This window comes from Lissotriton helveticus, chromosome 5_1 (assembly GCF_964261635.1).
Source record: "Lissotriton helveticus chromosome 5_1, aLisHel1.1, whole genome shotgun sequence".
NCBI classification, from domain to species: Eukaryota; Metazoa; Chordata; class Amphibia; order Caudata; family Salamandridae; genus Lissotriton; species Lissotriton helveticus.
Genome location: NC_136065.1, coordinates 311245437 through 311266255, shown reverse-complemented (window position 1 = coordinate 311266255; position 20819 = coordinate 311245437). Strand labels below are relative to the sequence as shown.

The 20819-nt window shown below is 47.4% G+C and overlaps 1 protein-coding gene across 1 annotated transcript in view; it reads left to right on the top strand.

The window, feature by feature from the left end:
* Positions 1 to 20819, top strand: part of NOC2L (NOC2 like nucleolar associated transcriptional repressor) — a 492322-nt gene that overhangs the window by 65102 nt on the left and 406401 nt on the right. Inside the window, exons 6-9 of the mRNA XM_078642345.1 lie at positions 3732 to 3822; positions 4565 to 4643; positions 5556 to 5666; positions 10629 to 10742. Of these exons, the coding sequence (XP_078498471.1) occupies positions 3732 to 3822; positions 4565 to 4643; positions 5556 to 5666; positions 10629 to 10742 (395 nt within the window). The remainder of the gene's footprint in view (positions 1 to 3731; positions 3823 to 4564; positions 4644 to 5555; positions 5667 to 10628; positions 10743 to 20819) is intronic.

The following is a 20819-nucleotide window of genomic DNA, read 5'->3' as shown; positions in this document are numbered from 1 at the left end:
CGAATTGGGGGCGTGGGCCCGGCGGTCTGTAGATGAGGGTGCCTCTGAGGGTCGTCTTGGGGTCTGTGTGGATCTTGAAGTGCATATGTGTTTGGCGGTGGTGAGGGTGTTGTCAGTGTTCGTGGAGACCTTGATGGTGTTCTTGTGTATGATGGCGATTCCTCCTCCGACTCCGTTGGCATGGTCTTTTCAGGAGATCTTGTACCCGTCGGGAATGGCCATTGCGATGTCAGGGCCGGGGGTTTCGTTCAGCCAGGTCTCTGTCAGGAAGGCGACGCCTGGTGCTGTGGTGGTGAGTTGGTCCCAGAGCTCGACTGCGTGCTTGCGTGCGTAGCGGGTGTTGAGCAGGATGCATCGCAGTCGGTCGGATCCCGTTGCTGTCGGGGCTTTGGCGTCGTTGGTGCAGGTGGAGGTGCAGTTTTGGCAGGTGAAAGGGCCGTGGGTGCGCTTGGGGGTGGCTTTGTAGCAGTTGGAGGGCCGTCCTAGGTTGAGTGCGATGAGGGTGTTGGCGTCGTAGCGGAGTCTTGCTTCGTCTCTGGTGCGGGGACCAACGGTTCTGGTGCTGGGCGCGGTCCAGGCGCGGACGGGCGCAGACAGGCTTGCCTTAGGCGCGCCAGTGGCGCGGCCGCACAGCGGCCGCCATAAAAGGGGGAGGTTGGGAGGGCGGGTCAGCTGGGAGGCGGGAAGGTGGCAGCGAATGGGCACGGGGGGGCGGGGCCGCCTGGAGGGCAGTGGCGGGAAGGGAGAAAAACGGCGGGGGAAAACAGGTGGAAACGGCGAGGGGAGAGCAAGGTCAGAAGCAGGCAGGCCCGCTCGGAGGGGCAGCAGGGAGGCTGGCAGTCACACGGGCACACGGGGAGACCGGGGCACAGGCAGCCGGGGTACAGGAAAGAAGGGTTAAGGCGCAGGCACTCAGGGGGAATGGCGGCAGTGGAGGTGGCGATCAGGGACACAGACAGCAGCAGGCAGTGAGGCGCAGGCAGGCCTGGCACAGGAGATGGTGGCGCTGCAGCGGAGGGGGGAGCGACCTATCAGAAGGTCAAGGGTCGTGTCTGAGTAATATAATCTAATTGGCCCTTTGAGGGAAGACGTATTGTTGATTATCTTATCTATATATTTTGGCTACAACCTGCTGGTTGCACTTTATGATGTATGCTACCACATGACATCTCCTTTTCCTTAAATGGACTGTTGTCACCATCGCCAGTGATTAACTCTACAGAAATGAATGTATCCATTTTAAAGGGGAACAAGAGTGCAGTTGGGAAGACCACCTCTCGGAGGCACTGAATATCCTACATTGGCATGCTGTTCAAATACTGGTCAGTGCCTTAATGTGGCCACCATGCTCTGACTCACTGCCAATCTGAAAATGGTCACATTTGGAGTTGCTCTTTTGACTGCCTTAGTTGGCTAGAATACACACGTTCCTTCCAAACTAGCTCTTACCAGTTTGCCCTTGAAAAAGCACATGTTCCTCAGTGGTCATAGCCATTTAATTTCAAAGCCCTCCTTTGTTTGAGCTAGAGCTATGGCTCCTCCACAGCCACTCAAACTGGTGTAATAACTTCCTTCTGCTAAAGCCAGTAGGTTAGTACCACCCTGAAAACCCTACAAAACTTCCAGAATGTGTACCAGAAGGCACCCGCTTGCTTCCTGTGGGGGTGAGAGGGTCAGCAATCCACATAAGGTGGTCTGTGTTACATTGCCCAGAATATCAGTTGATCTGCGAGCTACTTGAGAAAGCTCTATCTCCGCATCAGCATCCCGTAATTGGTGGAGCAGTCTACAATCAGAGAATGACTGAACCACATATATCTGACCAGCTGGGCGTGTATGCCATCGGCAGCAAATGCAAGCAGAAAGATTGTGCCCCATCCTTATGGGCTCATCTTTCTTGCATCAGTGACTAGAGCCTTTAACCCAGGTATCCTGATCCAATGTGACAAAGGCACCCTGTTAAACATCTTCCTTGCTGGGGCCTCATTTGGGATTATGTTTTGCTTCACACCTGCTCCAGTGTGACCACTATTAAGCTTCACAGCACAGGGCCCTCTGCCCTGCGACACTGGGTTGGGAACTTAATCTTGGCACACTTTTCATGTGTTCAAATATGAACTTAGTTTAACACACCTCCAAGTCCTCAGTTGTCAGGCCTTCAGGCTGTTGCCTGACCATGTTGCCGTCCCAAAACCTGAACATCATCTCTTGTCCACCACTAGGTCCACTGGTGCAGTAGCCACAATCTGAACCCCTTCCATAGTCTCTCTGTAGCACCGGACCCTAACTACGAGGTAACAGGTGCTTGTGTTGCCAAAGGGAGTCAGTCATCCAGCCTTGATAGCTGCTGTCTGGAAACGAAATGGGAACTTTAATCTTTAAATGGCGCTTCAACATACCTTTGGGAAACTTGAGAAACTAGACTCTGACTGGTAACTATTATTTATTCTTATCTTCTAACCTGTAAGGGGAAGTCCGTGTCACCCAGAAAATGTCTACCATGCTCATTGCAATTCAAAATCAAAGTTAAGAAGAATCTCCTTGGCCCGTTTCGCTATCCACTAGGGTTAGTTGGAAAGAGAAGCAAGCGTGACTGTTAAACAATAGTGAGTGTCCTGAACTGCTTGGCCATCTACTGACTCCGGGCTATTCAGTAACATTGACCCCTATAACTTCCATAGGCTCCCTCATTGACAAATGTACTTGGGTTCATAGCTTTGTAAAATATTGGGGCTACAACCGTTCGATTTTCTTCAGAGCTCAAGATTATAACACATTTGAATGTGTAATTGGAGATTCGCTTTTGAAAGTCAAAATACTGATGGCACAGCCCTACCTATTCACTTCATGTATAATTCAACCACAAATGACACTGATCTCAATCTTCCCAGCCCCTCAGGGGAGCTAGGGTGTGACAGCTTCTGCTGGAGAGTCAAGGAAGTCCTCACTAACCATTGCACTCTTCGTATAATCCAGCCCTCAGTCATTTGGAGAGCATAAAGTAGAACACTCTGAACTAGAAGGCATTTCCCATAGCCAGTGGGATCTGGAGTGAAAGCCTGATGGCATAGTATGACAATGTTTACCTTTAAGCCCGCATGTTCCTGCTGCATGCATTACTGTGCACCAGTATGTGAGGGATTTTCTTGTGTGCTCGGATTGTATGCAGTGGGGACTCCTATAGGATACCGTAGGCAGACATGTTGTGTTTGGGCCACACAATGATGCCTAATCTGTTCATCGTAATAGGTGGGAATGATAATGAACTTAGTCTAGCATGCTATATGAATTGAGCAGAATGTGAGACTTTGAGAATATTGACCTGTAAAGAAGTACTTATGAGACTGACTTCAATGGCTCCACAGAAAGCCTTTCTACTGGGCTGTTACTTTTTAACTACTACTGTTTAGTAAATGTAGTTTTTTGTCACATTCAAACACTTACTTTTATTGTAGGTTTAACTTTCAAACAATTGCATTTTTATTGCTGCCCTTTTATTTCTCGTTCCTTAAATCATATTTATTTTGTTCGGTTCAGTACTTTTCTAATAACTATGAAGTTGAGTCTCATAGACTGCTGTGCCTGCTGAGATTCTCCGCTGTAAATAATGAGACATGCGGTGTAGTCTTGCTGCCTGTACTCTATTTTTCCTTTCTAAAATGTATTTACCAAATGCTGTTCAAAACAGGCACTTGACTGTCCCACATCACGATTGCAATATTTGCTTCTAGTGTTCAACGCTCTTGTGTCCTTCTGCATACGGGACCTGTTTGTGCTGCTGGAGAAGAAGCTACAGCTGAAACCGGCCAAGGGGAAGACCAAGTAAGTGGCTCTAAACCCGTTGTGGTGACACGGCCAACCCGCCCTGTTGTCTGATTTCTTTCATGGTAGGGTTAATCAGTTAATGATCTAAACTGGTGCTCTTCAGAAGGTGGGAGGCTGAGATGAAAGTCTATGAACCTGACATTCACACAGAGTTGACATCTGTTGGATTGATCAATTGAACTGCTTCATATGCCGCTTTTATGCATCTTGGAAAGTCGACCTGGATCCCCCGAGATCCTGAGAGGGATCTTGGCATAAGGATACAAGCCATAGTTTTCAGTATTGGATTTTGAATTGAAATTTCTGTTTTCTTGGACACTGTTGCTTCTGCTAATTTTCAGTTCAGTAACTGCCTGCATTTACCGACTGAGAACCGAGGATGTAAATTTAACTGCGACCCAGTTTCTGTTGAGAGAAATGGTGAATGGTTGGCTTTGGTTTACAAATGTTCCTTCTGCTGTATATGCATGGTGCTCCTTCGTGTTCTTTGCTCTCTGCTTGCTGTTGTATACTGTTGTTGAACGTCTTCCTGCTGCTATTGCTTTCTCTGCTCCCTACTGTCACTGTGCACAGTACGTGCACTGTTTTTGCCCTCTCTATGCTGAAACTTCAGGTCGTTTGCAATCTCCGCGCCAATGGCCTTGGCAGGCTCGATAAAAGATGTGGTGATTTTTAGGGGCACTTGTGTTCTCTGTACCTGGTTGTTCTCTTGCTTCATGTGATATGTGTTCCTTTTTAGGATGATGGCACCGTCTAGCAGCCCGCTATGGGGACGGTTGAGACTGCACGTCAAGATGTATCTGAGCTCTGTGGTCCAGGTGAGAGATGGTTGTATTGGGCAGATTACACTCCGGGTTCTCCTGCACAGTGTACCAAAAGTGGAGACAACCTGTAGTTGGCTCCTGCAACCATAGCTGCTAAGCCTGTCTTTTCCAGCAGTGATGTGTGCCACTACTGCAGCCACAGCTGAAAACAGCACTGCCCACACCTGGTGCACAGCCATGCATGCATCCATATCGGTTTTACACCACTCTACCAGGCAGCTACTTCAGCTAGAGGTGTGGAATACCTCTGTACTACATGCGATGCACATCAGTGTGCGCTGACTGCAGCAGTTGCAGATCTGAAACGCCTCACTGCTAGTTGTAATTCACAACACTGCTCAGCCACTGCTTCAGCCCCAGCTGTGATGCCCAGCACTTCACACAAACTTCCATGATCCCTGCTAATTGTACAAAGCACTGCTTATAGACCACCACAACCTCCCACCAACCCTTCCATCATACACAACAGTGCAGTGTGGCGCCAGTGAAAAACACAAGCTCACACAGAATAACAGTTGGGGATGATTTCTGCACAGGCTTGATGATCTTTCATTTGTGCTGCAGGGGGTGGTGATGTGTACAAACCATCAGAGTTTTCAGTGAGTGATATTAAATTGGGCCGATGTTGAACATTTAAGGACTTTTATTTCATATAAGAGCACAGCTGCTTTCCCTTTTAGTTTGCCCGTGTGTACATCATCCAAAATAACATTGTGCACTGATAAAAACAGTCTGCGCACTGGCGCCTGTTCTTAATTCAAACTGTAAATTGCACACATCCAAGCACTGATGCCAGTCACACTGGAGTATCTGTATTTTGAGTTTTCAGAGTTGTGGCTTTTTCGTGAAGCTGACTCTGGACATGTTCCATTTGTGGGTCACTGATGCCGTCTCCATTGTTTCCAGCTCCTGTCCTGCATCACAGAAGCATCAGTCGGAGCAGCTGTTCTCCAGCATGTGAATGCAACCGTCCCATATTACCTCGGCTTCCCAAAGCAGACTCGAATGCTCCTGAAGGTAAGGGTCACAGTGAGCCCATGCAGCCAACCCCTGCAAGTCTGTCTCCCCATTGCAACTCTACATGATGTGAAGATAAGAAAAGACAGGTGACTAGCGGCTCAGGCACTGAACTACTCCTACCAGCCAAGCTTCAGGTTCATAAGGTCCAGGCACTGACTGCTGACCCTCTGCGAGCCGCTAAAGGTGCATGGAGATTAGCCAAAATGGGAGTGGCCTCCATTGATATACCTGGGTAAGCCAGGGGACTTTTCCAAAATAGGCCAACCTAATCTGAAACAGCGTGTGGTTTGGTGGACTAGATGGTGGTGTGTGGTTTTGAGGTCTGTTGGGTGGTGTGGAGGTCGAAGAACTGGTTGGTGGTGTACGGTTTGGAGCAGTGGTGGAGTGTATGGTTTGGAGGATTGGTTGGTGGTTTGCGGGTTTGAACAGTGGTGGGGTGTGCAGTTTAGGGGACTGAAGAGCGGTGTGATGGATTGGAGGTGGTGTGCGGTGTGATGGATTGGAGGTGGTGTGCGGTGTGATGGATTGGAGGTGGTGTGCGGTGTGATGGATTGGAGGTGGTGTGCGGTGTGATGGATTGGAGGTGGTGTGCGGTGTGATGGATTGGAGGTGGTGTGCGGTGTGATGGATTGGAGGTGGTGTGCCGTGTGATGGATTGGAGGTGGCGTGCGGTGTGATGGATTGGAGGTGGCGTGCGGTGTGATGGATTGGAGGTGGTGGCCGGTGTGATGGACTGGAGCTGGTGTGCGGTGTGATGGACTGGAGCTGGTGTGCGGTGTGATGGACTGGAGGTGGTGTGCAGTGTGATGGACTTGAGGTGGTGTGATGGACTGGAGGTGGTGTGCGTTGTGATGGATTGAAGGTGCTGTGCGTTGTGATGGATTGAAGGTGCTGTGCGTTGTGATGGATTGAAGGTGGTGTCCGTTGTGATGGATTGAAGGTGGGGTGTGATGGATTGGAGGTAGTGCGGTGGGATGGATTGGAGGTGGAGTGCGGTGGGATGGATTGGAGGTGGAGTGCGGTGGGATGGATTGAAGGTGGAGTGCGGTGGGATGAATTGGAGGTGGAGTGCGGTGGGATGGATTGGAGGTGGAGTGCGGTGGGATGGATTGGAGGTGGAGTGCGGTGGGATGGATTGGAGGTGGAGTGCGGTGGGATGGATTGGAGGTGGAGTGCGGTGGGATGGATTGGAGGTGGAGTGCGGTGGGATGGATTGGAGGTGGAGTGCGGTGGGATGGATTGGAGGTGGAGTGCGGTGGGATGGATTGGAGGTGGAGTGCGGTGGGATGGATTGGAGGTGGAGTGCGGTGGGATGGATTGGAGGTGGAGTGCGGTGGGATGGATTGGAGGTGGAGTGCGGTGGGATGGATTGGAGGTGGAGTGCGGTGGGATGGATTAGAGGTGGTGTGCATTGTGATGGATTGGAGGTGGTGTGCAGTGTGATGGATTGGAGGGTGATGTGCGGATGGATTGGAGGTGGAGTGCGGTGTGATGGATTGGAGGTGGTGTGCATTGTGATGGATTGGAGGTGGTGTGCATTGTGATGGATTGGAGGTGGTGTGCAGTGTGATGGACTGGAGGGTGATGTGCGGTTCGGAGGTCTGGAGGTGGTATGATGGACTGGAGGTGGTGTGCAGTGTGATGGACTGGAGGGTGGTGTGCGGTTTGCAGGACTGGAGGGTGGTGTGCGGTTTGGAGGACTGGAGGGTGGTGTGCGGTTTGGAGGACTGGAGGGTGGTGTGCGGTTTGGAGGACTAGATGGTGGTGTGCGGTTTGGGGGAGGGTGGTGTGCGGTTTGGAGGACTGGAGGGTGGTGTGCGGTTTGGAGGACTGGAGGGTGGTGTGCGGTTTGGAGGACTGGAGGGTGGTGTGCGGTTTGGAGGACTGGAGGGTGGTGTGCAGTTTGGAGGACTGGAGGGTGGTGTGCAGTTTGGAGGACTGTTATGTTATGTTAACACGTTCTTCTATAGCGCAACAGCTACTCCACAGGGAGTGTCCCGGCGCTTTGGCGAAGAAAGCCTTCAAGGGCAGCAACACAACTCAACAGCAAGGAAAGGCGGCAAGCTTATCTGGTGAAAAGCCAGGTTTTTAAGGCCTTTCTAAAAGACAGAAGGCTGTGGGTCTGTCTAAGAGAGAGAGGAAGCTCGTTCCAAGCACGAGGAGCCAAATGATGAAAGGAGCGGCCGCCCTGTCTGACGCGTTTAATGGTCGGAACTACCATTTGAGACAAGGAGGCGGACCGTAGAGCTCTATTGGGTTTGTAAAAGACAAGACGTTTCCTGATATAACTGGGGCCAATATCATGGAGGGCTTTAAAGGTCAACGTCAAGCTTTTAAACAGGACTCTCTTGGCTATAGGAAGCCAGTGCAACTCTTTAAGCAGATCAGAGGCACTTGCGCGTCTAGGAAGCCCATAGATGGCGCGGGCAGCTAAATTTTGGACTACTTGAAGTCGCCTCACAAGGTATTTGGGAAGTCCTAGATATAGGGCGTTTGCGTAGTCCAATCTAGACCCAACAAGTGCTTGAACAGTGACCCTTCTGTGATTAATAGAGATCAAGGGGAGAAATTTTCTAAGCATCCGAAGGATGCCGAAACATTTCCCCGAAAGGCAAGAAATTTGGGGCCCAAAACTTAGGTCATTGTCAATAATGATTCCTAAATTCTTAGCTTTATCACTTGCCTTTGCAGGTGGAAACAAGTCTTGCGGCCACCAGCTTTTCCAGTCAGGCTCGGTAGCACAGCCAAAAAATAGCAGCTCCGATTTGTCGGAGTTGCATTTTAAACCGTGCTCTCTGAACCAACCGAAGACCGCCTCTAAATAGCTTCTGATGCGGATCCCGTCAAACACCTCATTCTTGTCGTAGGTAAACAAGAGTTGGGTGTCGTCAGCATAAGACACGATCTGGGCGCCAAAGGATTCCGCCACCTCTGCAAGGGGGGCCAAAAAGATGTTCAAAAGCAGGGGGCTAAGAATAGACCCCTGAGGGACCCCTACTTCCAGAGGTGCCATAACGGCGGAGTGTGGAGGCGCCCAGATCGTTTGTCGACGGTCGGCTAAGAAGGATTTGAGCCAGTTCCACACCGTCCCCCGAAGACCGCATTCCCAGAGTCGTATTAGGAGGGTATCGTGGGGAACGGTGTCGAACGCCGCCGACAGGTCCAACGCCGCCGACAGGTCCAACATGACCAACATGGCCTTTCCTCCCGCATCTAACACCTCTCTAATAGCGACAGTGACTTCCAGTAGCGCGGTTTCCGTGCTATAATTAGCACGAAAGCCTGGACTGGAGGGTGGTGTGCAGTTTGGAGGACTGGAGGGTGGTGTGCAGTTTGGAGGACTGGAGGGTGGTGTGCAGTTCGGAGGACTGGAGGGTGGTGTGCGGTTTGGAGGACTAGATGGTGGTGTGCGGTTTGGGGGAGGGTGGTGTGCGGTTTGGAGGACTGGAGGGTGGTGTGTGGTTTGGAGGACTGGAGGGTGGTGTGCGGTTTGGAGGACTGGAGGGTGGTGTGCGGTTTGGAGGACTGGAGGGTGGTGTGCGGTTTGGAGGACTGGAGGGTGGTGTGCAGTTCGGAGGACTGGAGGGTGGTGTGCGGTTCGGAGGACTGGAGGGTGGTGTGCGGTTCGGAGGACTGGAGGGTGGTGTGCGGTTCGGAGGACTGGAGGGTGGTGTGCGGTTCGGAGGACTGGAGGGTGGTGTGCGGTTCGGAGGACTGGAGGGTGGTGTGCCGTTCGGAGGAGTGGAGGGTGGTGTGCCGTTCGGAGGAGTGGAGGGTGGTGCACAGTGTGGACAGGAGTGGTGATGTGGGATAAAGGGGTGGTGTGGATGGAGGATGGTGTGCGGTGTGAAGGACTGATGGGTGGTGTGCAGTATGGAGGAGTGGTCGGGGTTGTGCAGTTTAGTGGACTAAAGTATACTGTGCATGGACAAAGTGTGCTGTGCAGTTTGGTGGACTAAAGTGTGCTGTGCAGTTTGGTGGACTAAAGTGTGCTGTGCAGTTTGGTGGACTCAAGTGTGCTGTGCAGTTTGGTGGATTCAAGTGTGCTGTGCAGTTTGGTGGATTCAAGTGTGCTGTGCAGTTTGGTGGATTCAAGTGTGCTGTGCAGTTTGGTGGATTCAAGTGTGCTGTGCAGTTTAGAGTACTGGAGGATGGTGTTCAGTTTGGAGGATTGGTCGGGGTGTGCAGTTTAGTGGCCTGAAGGGGTGGTGTGCTGTGTGGTGGACTGGAGGGTGGTGTGCGGTTTGGAGAACTGGAGGGGCCGCCAGTGGTGTTTGCCTCTGAATGGGCGAGGTGTTGGGATTGGGGGGTGGGGGAGACTTACCTGCCTTGCCGCCGCATCCATCGCACATGGACTTGTAGAAGCGGCAGGTGAGTTTTTGAAGGACGGGGTGTGTCGTGATGGAAGGCTTGCTAAGGTGTGTGAGAGATTGGTCAAGTGGGTTAGAGCTGAAGATTAGCTGGGTGTGTGGGTGTTTGGTAGATGGGCTAAGAGCGAGACTTGAGAGCTTCTCAGGAGGTGCAGAAGAGAGATGGACACTAGCTGGGACCGGGAGGGTGAGGTTAGAATTAAGTGCGGGATGTGTCTGCGTGAGGACTTCGGCTATGCAAATGGTTGTCATGTGCAATCCTGCTAGGCCTCTGTGGGCAGAAGACTGAAGGATTCAGAGGCGATGTCTCGAAATAATTCACCTTGCGGACCACAAACTGTGTTATTATGTCATCTCCCTTCAGTCTCCTTTATTACCCCCCCCCCCCATTCTCCTTTATTCCCCCCCCCTTCCCTACTTCGATGAGATATCAACCCGTATTTAAGAAACCTATATAACCCAGCTGTATTCCCACTGCGCTTGAATGTCTTGTTCTAAGAATAGGGCACCTGTCATGCGTCTGTTTTAGTCTGGTTTGTGATGCCTGCTTACTTGAGCTTTCTGCACTTGCTTGTCTCCCTCTGTCCAGCAATCAATCACCCTCTGGAGCACGGGGGAGGAAACAATCCGGGTGCTCGCCTTCCTGATCCTGAACAAGATCTGCCGGCAGAAGCAGCAGCTGTACTTGAACCCAGTGCTAAAGGTGAGGCCCGTCGCTGGGCACAGGCTGCTGAGGGAGGGTTAGTATGTGCTGGCTGTAGGCACATGAGAGTCGCCGCCGCCACTTTCTGTCCTACCGCTGGCAGCGTCAGTCCTGTCTTGCAGGATGAATTTATTTATTTTATTTATTTTATTTTGAAAGTTTTTATATAGCGCGAACAAGATCTTTGCAGATATCAGAGCGCTTTACAAGGACACGGGGATACAAATTCAAAGTAATAAGGAGTATATACAAAGTAATATTTGAGGTAGTTGGGTACAAGGTGCTTAGTTACATAGGTAGGTCAAAGAACATGAAGTAGGTCACAGGTGAGGTAGTGTCGGTACACGGTGCATAGACAAACAGTTGCGTCAATAGTATAAAGTACAAAAATAAGGAGCATATACTTGCTTAAGCGTGTTTAAAATATTTAGAGCTTAAAGGTGGGCATAGTTGAGGTGGGTGTGTGCAGGATGTATAGTCCCACAGGTGCGACAGTAGTAGAGAAGTAGGGATCGTTGAGGTGGTGTGGGTAAAGTGTGCAAAGTCAACCAGGTGCGTCAACAATATAACAATATACATAGTCACACTACGGTGCTTGGCGAGTGTGTACAAATCAAACAAGTTGCCTAGCTGAACCTGACGGGATGGCTTTTCCTCCTGTGATGTACTTTATACCCTTGTTTAAATGACATCTCGTCCCCATTCCTGTATGGGTTGCAAAGATTGCGCAGCATGGCTCCTTTCCGATTCATAAGTGTGCTCGTGCTGCCCCCTTCTGGCAGTGTACGGGAGTGATCTCAAAACATCAGAAAAGACTTGTTTATTTGCTTACACTGCAGTAGCACTGCGGGCACTGCGTGCCGGAATCCGTTTTAAGTCTTCTTGAACATAATTTACTGTAATGTTTTCATTTTATTTTAAATGTCTTTAATAAATATGAACAGAAAAATACATAGTCTCACTGTACCAGGTTTAATTTTGGCAGGCTTATGCGCACCAGGCGCGTTTTTAGTAGTTCGCCTTATCGCTGCCTCCTTCGATACCCGTTTAGTTCCCAGCTTGATTGCTGTTTATTTTCTGTATTTTCCGCCATTGCAGCCTTTTATCTAATTGAGTGGAGCATCTCGGAGAATGTAACCCAAGGTATTAACGTAAACCAACCTCCCCATTTCTCTTTTACTGAAGTCCTTGTCGGCTACGGGTCGTTACTGAATTGCCCAATAACATTCAGGCGGTTTCAACGGACACACTGAGTCAACCCTTTAAAATGTATCTGACCAGGGCCTTTTAAACGTCTTGGCTTTTTTCTTGATCATGTATGTCTAGAAAGTGGTGAGCAGTGGTGGGATTCAGCTACTTCTGAAGCTTTGTTAATGGTTTTTCATCATCTAGGTCAACTCTAAATAGTGTCATATACTTTTTGGAAATGTCACCCATCTAATTTCTGGGGTGTGTAAACACAAAATAGCATCTACAGTAACCATGTGTTTTATCTACTTCAGTCGTTGAACCAAACCAACTGACTTACCCTTTCATCCAGTAGGAAGTGGTAAGGTTGAGAATGGGACTGGACCAGTCAACAAAATGAGACTTTCTGTGGAAGGTTTCCAGTGAGGACTTGTTTATAGTTTCGAGTGTGATAATAAATGGTAGCTTTTTTCAAACATAAGAATTCTCTGTAGCTTTAAAACGGGGGCATTTTTTGAGTAATCTGTGCTATATGGGGACACATACCTAATTTTCAAACATGAATTTAGAAACAAATATTTATGCATTCATCCCTGGACAATAATCAATAAGCAAAGTAAAATAAAACAATTGCCCAGGATCACAAGGTTTTGTTAAGTGCGGAAGCTGGGAGTGCTCCCAGGTGCAATTAAACCACTTAGTTTGCATGTGTCTCTTCCGCTAGTCCCACATTACACCTCCCATTCCACCCCCATGCTGGCATCAGTGCGTCCCTTGGTCACACCACAGATTACATTTTTGGCCCCTGGTGAAATATTTGCAAGTACCCATGCTCTAGCCTCTCCCAAAATAGCCGGAATACACAATATTCAAATTGCAATTCTACAGTTTAAACCCAACCAAACATTAGCTGCCAGAGTGTTCATGCAATTACTGGGAATGACGGCGTCCTGCATCGCAATTCTACTCCATGCAAGGCTTCACATGTGCCCCCTACAAGAATGCCTGACACGTCAGTGGAATCAATCACAGTGTCTATTGACCGATCTAGTTTTGGTAGACGGCTGCACCCATCCCTCTCTGCAGTGGTGGAACCCACAAAACTTATCAGCAGGCCGGCCTTTCATCGACCCTGTTCCACAGATTGTGCTCACAGCAGACGCTTCTCTAACAGGTTGGGGGGGGCTCATCTAAACAAGCATTGGCATTGCCAATAGGTCTCGCTTGGAGACCTTATAAGTATTTAGTTTTGCAGCACAATATCCTTGTTGCATAATCGGATATTGTGCTGCAAAACTAAATACTTACTGTTGCTATCTCTTCTTTCCTTATTGTTGTTTGTGTAAGGGGTGTTTTCATTGCTGCCAACATATTTCCTTCCCTGTTCGTGTTTGTGTGAGGGGCGTTTTTCACTGCTGTTAACTCTTCCTTCCCTATTCTGTTTGTGTAAGGAGGTTTTTCGCTGCTTGTAACTCTTCTTTCTCTATTCTGTTTGAGTTAGGGGCGTTTTCAGAGATGCTAACTCTTCCTATCCCGTTCTTGTTTGTGTGAGGGGTGTTTTCTCTGTGGCTAACTCTTCTTTCCTTATTCGTGTTTGTGTGAAGTATGTTTTAACTGCTGCCGACTCCTCTTTCCCTGTTTGTGTGAGGCGCGTTTTCCCTGCTGGCGCCCAACATGTCCCTCCCTATCCTTTGTGTGTGGTGGTTCACTGCTGCCCCCGTGAGAGCCCCTGCTCGGTGTGTGTGGGTAGTTTCCAGTTCTGCTTCCCACCGGTGCTTACTCTCTCTTGCTGCTGTTCTGTCCCGCCATTGAGTGCGAGGGGAGCTCGCGCCTCTGGTCCCTGGGATGAGCCTATTGCATCGATCTACGTCGCGCGCCAGTGCAGATGGCGGTTACAGCAGCATGCAACTTCAACAAACAAGCTCCACTGCGGGCAGGTAGTATTTAAAACCAGGAGCCCGAGTGTAGTTCCAGGACGGCCAGAATCCGAGCTTGTTAATGGCCCTTTATTAACGACTAGTGCGTAGTTGGAGGGCTGTGTTAATTAGGAAACCCTGCATTTCACAGTCTGCTAATTGGAATGTCAGGGTCATCAATTCCGGGAGGGAGAGTGTGTCTGAGACGTGGGAGCGAGAGAGGCAGTGAGTGGATTCGTACAAACATCATGGCACGACAAATCAGTGTGCATGTGTGCACGAGAGTGAGTGGGTTTTCATGAGAGGGGGTGGGCGAGCTTGCCTCCGAGAGAGTACAAAGGTTATGGGACGGGAATTAACTAATGAAGTGCACATGTGTATATGTACGAGATAAAGGAAAAGTTAGCGTGTTTGTGAGAAGTTGTTCTGTGCACGTGAGAGATATAAGATGAATGAACTTTAGAAAAAAAAGGATTTAGGTGTAGCGGTATGAAGAGGAAGTAGGACAGGCAAAGAGAGAGGATGTGAAAAGGTAGAGGAAGGAAGAACAAATGGAGAGGAATCGGAGAAAGGGATCCGAGGGGGTGCGAGGGATGAGGGAACACGGCCTGGGGGAAGCTGGCTGGGGAGGGGGAGGAGAAATGCAAGGAAGGCTGTGTGCGGCGTAATTAGGGGAGGAGAAGCCGAGAAGCCGCAGAGCGCACGCTGGGCGAAGCCCTTTGATGTGCTCTGCGGCAAATGGAGGGAGGCTGATGCGCGTTCATGTTTGAACACGTGGTTCACATGAACTGCAGGAAAACGCCATGAAAACGCCAGCAAAAAGCTGGTGGTTTCATGATGTTTTCGCCGCTTGAATTCTCGCTCCGCTCGATGCGCATGCGCGCATCGATAGGTCGCGAGACCTAAAAATTACACAATACAGGGCATATGGAGTGACAAGCACAGCACTCTCCACATCAACTATCTAGAGCTCTTCGCTGTTTTTCTAGCACTAAAAGGTTTTCCTACTCAGCTCATACCCAAAACTGTCCTAGTCCGAACAGACAATATGACAGCAATGTATTATGTTCAGAATCAAGGGGGGACACACTCTCCAACTGTCCACACTCACTAAAGCCATTTGGAAGTGGGTGATACATCACAAGATTTATCTTCTGGCAGATCATCTCCCAGGAGTAAACAATCAAATTACTGATCTCCTCAGCAGGAGACAACAAATTTTACGAGTGGGAACTTCACTCCCAAGTTCTCCTTCCTTACTTCCAACAGTGGCGGTTTCCACAAATAGACCTATTCGCCACAGCCGAAAATGCTAAATGCCCAAACTTCGGCTCCAGGTACCCACACCCGCTATCAAAAGACAATGCCCTATGGATGAACTGGTCAGGAATATTTGCCTGCGCTTTTCCGCTGCTCCCGCTCATTCCATGGGTGGTTTGGAAACTTAAGCAAACATCTCTTGCACTAATTCTAGTGGCTCCCACATGGGCTCGTCAACCATGGTACACTACTCTGTTGGAGCAGTCTCTAGTTCCACATCAAAAACAACACCTAAACTCCAGTCTCCTCACACAGAGCCATGGAGAAATCAGACATCCAGATCTCAAAGAGATGAATTTAGGGATCTGTCTCCTGAAGTCATAACATTTGTATATTTAAATCTCCCACCAGACTGTATGAATATTCTAAAAGAAGCAAGAAGTCCTACCACCAGAGCTTGCTATGCAGCAAAATGGAAAAGGTTTGCTACATATTGCAATAACAACAAAATCAATCCTTTAGATGCTTCTATGCAAAACATTATTTGCTACTTGTTACATTTGCAACAATCAGGCCTTGCTTACACGTCTATCCATTTGCACCTTGCAGCATTAGCTGTGTACTTGCAAAGTCCCAGTAACCAAGGCCTTCATGGAAGGCTTAAAAATAGTAATTCCACCAAGGATTCCCCCTGCCACAGTATGGAATCTCATCATTGTTCTCAAAAGGCACATGGGCCCACCTTTTGAACGATTACACAAGTTCCCTTTACAGTTCCTCTCATGGAAAGTTGCGTTCCTCATTTCTATCACATCACTAAGGAGAGTTTGAAAGACTTTCGCAGAACAAAACATCTGTCTGTTGCATTTGCTCCAACTCACAAAGGCAGTCCCATTTCAAAATCTGGTATTGCCAGATGGATTGTAAAATTCCTTCAAACTTGCTATATTAAAGCTAAAAGAACTTTAACTATACTCCCTAGAGCGCATTGCACTAGCAAAATAGGGGCCTCTGTGTCCTTTTTAGGCAACATCCCTCTAGCTCAGGGGTTCCCAAACTTTTGTCTCCTGAGGACCCCCATTGAGTCACCACTGGAAGCCGGGGACCCCCAAGCAATTTGAATGAGTTAAATTTCAAACATTAAAACAGTAATTCGAAAAAAATACACCCGTGTGCACACAAAACAAATACTCAAAGTACTAACAGGCACATGCATCAAAGGATTTTGCGATCGCAAACGGTGCGAATCGCAAAAATCGGCCGTTTGCGATCGCAAAATCCTCTTTTGGAATGCATGAAGGTTCAAGGCCCTCGCAATTTAAGAAATCGCAAATATTTGCGATTTCTCAAATTGCGATTGCATTTAAGGAATCGCATCTTGCGATTCCTTAAATGCAATGCATGAAACATTTAAAAATTGCGATTTCGCAATTAAGGGGAGCAAATTACCATGAGGTTGAACCTTCTGGTAATTTAGGAAAACTTAGAAAAATGCACTTTTGTGCATTTTTCAAAGTTTCATGTTGTGCCCACACATGCCCTAAGGGCATGTGTGGGCACAACATAGGTGCACAGATTGATTTCAGGGGTGTAACAGGGTGTCCTTTGGACACCCCTGCACCCTTGAAATCGCATTTTCAATTTGCGATTTGCTAATTGCTAATCGTTAATTGAGAATTTCTTCCCATTCATTCCTATGGGCCTCTAGGCCCATAGGAATGAATGGGGAGGTATTCCTTAATTGCGACTCACAAATTGCGAGTCGCAATTAAGGAATAATAAGAAATCGCACATTTTAATGCAATTTCTTGATGCATTGCATTTTGCAATTCCTTAATTGCGATTCCTTATTTTTCGCAATTGAGGAATCGCAAAATGCAATAATGATGCATGTGCCTGTAAGGATTTTGGGGCCAGATGTTCGGCCATTTCATTTAGTGCCTCGCAATTGGCGACACATTGCGAGTGGCAAATTGCGAGTCGCTAAATGAAATGTACAACAGTGTGTTTAACACTGTTTGGGATTCCCAATGGGGTCGTAAATTGCGAGGTTCATGAATATTAATGAGCCTCTCGCAATTTGCGAACCCATTGGGAATGCCAGCCCTCCCAGTGATGGTGGCCTGCTGGCCTCTGCAGGCCACCATGTCTCGGACTGCTTTTAAATAAAGCAGTTTAAAAAAAAAATGCAGCCTGTTTACCATGCATTTAAAAAAAAAAAATGAAACGTTTTCGTTTCATTTTCTAAGGGCAGGCAGAGGTCCCTGGGACCACTGCCTGACCTTAAAAAATAATTTTGCATGCATTTGCAAAGGGGAAGGGGTCCCCTGGGGACCCATTCCAATTTGCGAATGCATTACCATCTACTTGAAGTAGGAGGTAATTGTGACTGTTTTGCGACCGCAACACATTTGTACATGGTTTTGAGACTCGCTATTTAGAAAGGGAATGCCCCGTCCAAATAGCAAGTTGCAAAACCTATTTAGAGAGTCGCAAACAAATTGCGACTCGCGGAATTGGCTATGTACATGGCCCAATAGGTTTTTGCATGCGCAAACGGGTTCGCGAACCCGTTCGCGCATATAAAAACAGATCGTACATCTGGCCCTTATTATTTTATATTGAAGTAATACCCCTCTGTCACATGTATTTCATTTGTTTTGTAGCCTCTCTCATACCATTGTAGGATGTCAGAGCACTTTACATCACACACATATAGAGACATTGAATCATACATGTAAATCAGTGTGTATATAAAATGTTTAAAGAGTGCTTGGTCTGGAAAAGCACAAACTCAGGATTCAGAGCATAACACAGTTGCATTGCATTGACTTTAACATTAAAAATGTATTTCCACCCAAATATATCTTTTTAGCAGCATCAGGGTAATGAATAACTGGGACAAAATATAAGTTACTAACTGGTACCATGCAGTTTTCAAGCAGCTCTTAGATGACAGTTTATAGGTCCCCCTGCTAGATTACGAATGTCACTTATGAAGTGCACAGTAATAAAGGAATCTCTGTGATAAAAGCAGTAACCACGAACCTAGGCACGTAAAATGCTGCTTTTTAAGATGCATGTTACACGTTCTTTGCAGTAGGCACATTAACCCTCTGTGCTACATTAGTTAAATCAAAGCTGCCACTGAACAAAACTCTCCTCTCTCTTCAGCAGGTACATTAATCACTGGCATTCTCTTGACACTGTTATTGTTGCTGGAAAGCTGCTAATTATACAAGAAATGTTTTGGTGCTTTTAAAACTGTTGCCTACGGACCCCCTGGGAATGTGTCACGGACCCCTGGGGGTCCGCGGACCACAGTTTGGGAAACACTGCTCTAGCTGATATATGTAAGGCAGCTACATGGTCTTTGTGTAGATGTGTTAGCATGTCAACAGGCTAATGTAGGCCAAGCAGTACTGAAAACACTATTCCAAACAACTGCAACATCTACAGGTTAGCCACTTCTTTGGGAGTATACTGTTTTACAGTCTATGCAAAGCATGTGTATCTACAGCACACATGCCTTGAACGGATAATGTTACTTGCCCAATAAGAATCTCTTCTTGGCATGTGGAGCTGTAGATTCACATGCGCCCACCCGCCTCCCAGGGTACCTATGGTTGTTGCAGTTCTTAAATTATACATTCATAATCATGGACATCTCTATACTACACGTATTTACTCCATTCTCATCCTCTTGGGGTAAAATAATCTAACAATGGAGTTGATGACCATGCACACTATCACCGAAAGGAGGAGTCACCTTACCTCGTGACTAGGAAAGAATTCTTCGAAGGAAAACAACTTGCAAACATCCGGACCCAACACTAGATGGCAGGAGTATGCAAAGCATGTGAATCTACAGCTCTACATGCCAGGAACAGATGCTTACTTGGTAAGTAATATTATCCTATTTACATAAATGACGAAAATATATTCTATTATTTCTGTCATCTCTCAACTTTACCGAAAAGTGGATACTCTCTTTTCAGTCTAAACTATCATGAGCTATGTGCCTTTTGTTTTTAGTTGAAAAACACTATTTAAAACTAAGATTTCGCCATCTGTGGAGTGTCCCAAAAACGCCCATTCTTAAAAAATAAAATAAAGAATGACTATTCTCAGATGTCTGAGTTAGAGTGGATGCTTCTTGTAAATGGTTTGTGAAAACTCACTCCTGGGATCACGAGGCAGCTAATTGTCCTATATAAGCAGCATCGTATGTTTCCAGTAAAAGGAGGAAAAAACCCTGAATTTGTGTTGTGTGGTGTAAAAAGAAGGCCTCTACAGATGTAAACTGAATCAGCCCACAAAGAACATTAACTGGGACTTGGAACAAGAAACGGACATAAGAAAAGTACAACAAAAAAAAACTGGCGAAGTGTCACTGCTTCATTTGTAGATATTTTTGTTGCAAGTGTTTAAATAAATAAATAAGTATTTCTAGACCGCATAGTTCAGAAGCCCTGTGAAAAGGTGCTCTTGGATGAGATCTCTGCTTAAATAGCCTCCCGATTTAGGAGTTGTCGATGCCATTTTTACTTTATTTGTGTAAGGTTTGTGATGCAAGACTCTTTCCTTTTGCAAGGGTTGTTACATTTTTATTTGGGCCCTCACTGGTTGTATCACGGCTGGTTAATATCTACTTGGAATCTGAAGAAGACATGCTACTAAGTAAAACTGGATTGAACCCATCTCTGGTCTTTCAGTCTTGACTGTAATCTACAGAGAGACTTATTTGCTATACTCAAACACGAAATGTCAGTGCTTCGCTGTATTTGCAGCAAAGCCAGAAGCAGATATTGCTCGGGTGAAGTAGGTGCAACAGCTTTTTCTTACTTTTCTTTCGGGCTGAATGTTTTTACATTGCAAGTAAATTATTTCATTCCTGATCCATTTCAACTTTTTCTTGCCTGCCCTGTATTTGCTTGAGAATTCGTGTGACGCTGCAGGTGTTGTGTTTTTGGCATTCCATCAACAGACCATAAGGCTATGCTGACTAGGTGATGTACCTTGGTGTACACCACCTGTGTTGGGGAGTAGCTATTGCCTCTTGACGGGCTGTCTGGTTACTTGTTCATGACCGCTGTGGTTCTAATGGGAGAGAAGTCTACAAGACCATCACATGGAAATTAAGAACCCCCAATAACTGGAGTCTTTCGTTTCCCCTTGCCTTTGTATGATGTTGCCGTCATGATGACGGCCCTCTAAACAAAGGTGCTTCTGATAATGCATGCTTAGATGAGACAATTGTGGTTTACATACCTCCTGCACATGTATGTTTAACCTGAAGAAATGTACTGCACACCCTGGGCAGCTATTCGGGGATCATAGGAACTTCTCTATTGTCATTTGGGTGTTGTGACTTGGGCAGTGTGGCTCCTGAAGTCATAGAATGTGTATAAATGGGGTTCCCTTCAGTTCAAAGTGAATGCTGAAACTATGTAAAGCACATTTTATGCGAGTAAGGATAGAAAATAGTGGGCAGCTTCCCACTATTGGTCCCAAAAAGTTTCTCAAAAAATTGTCAAGCGCTTCTCTGAGTTTTTGTTGGCTGCGAAATAGATTTCAAGTGGTGGGGCACATACTACTTTCTAAATTCAACAAAAGCCCGATTTTTACCGTTTAGCAGCATGGAAGGCCCCCGGACTCTGTAACCTGCTGTTCACCGTTGATTGGACATGAGGCACCTAGATATTTCTGTGCA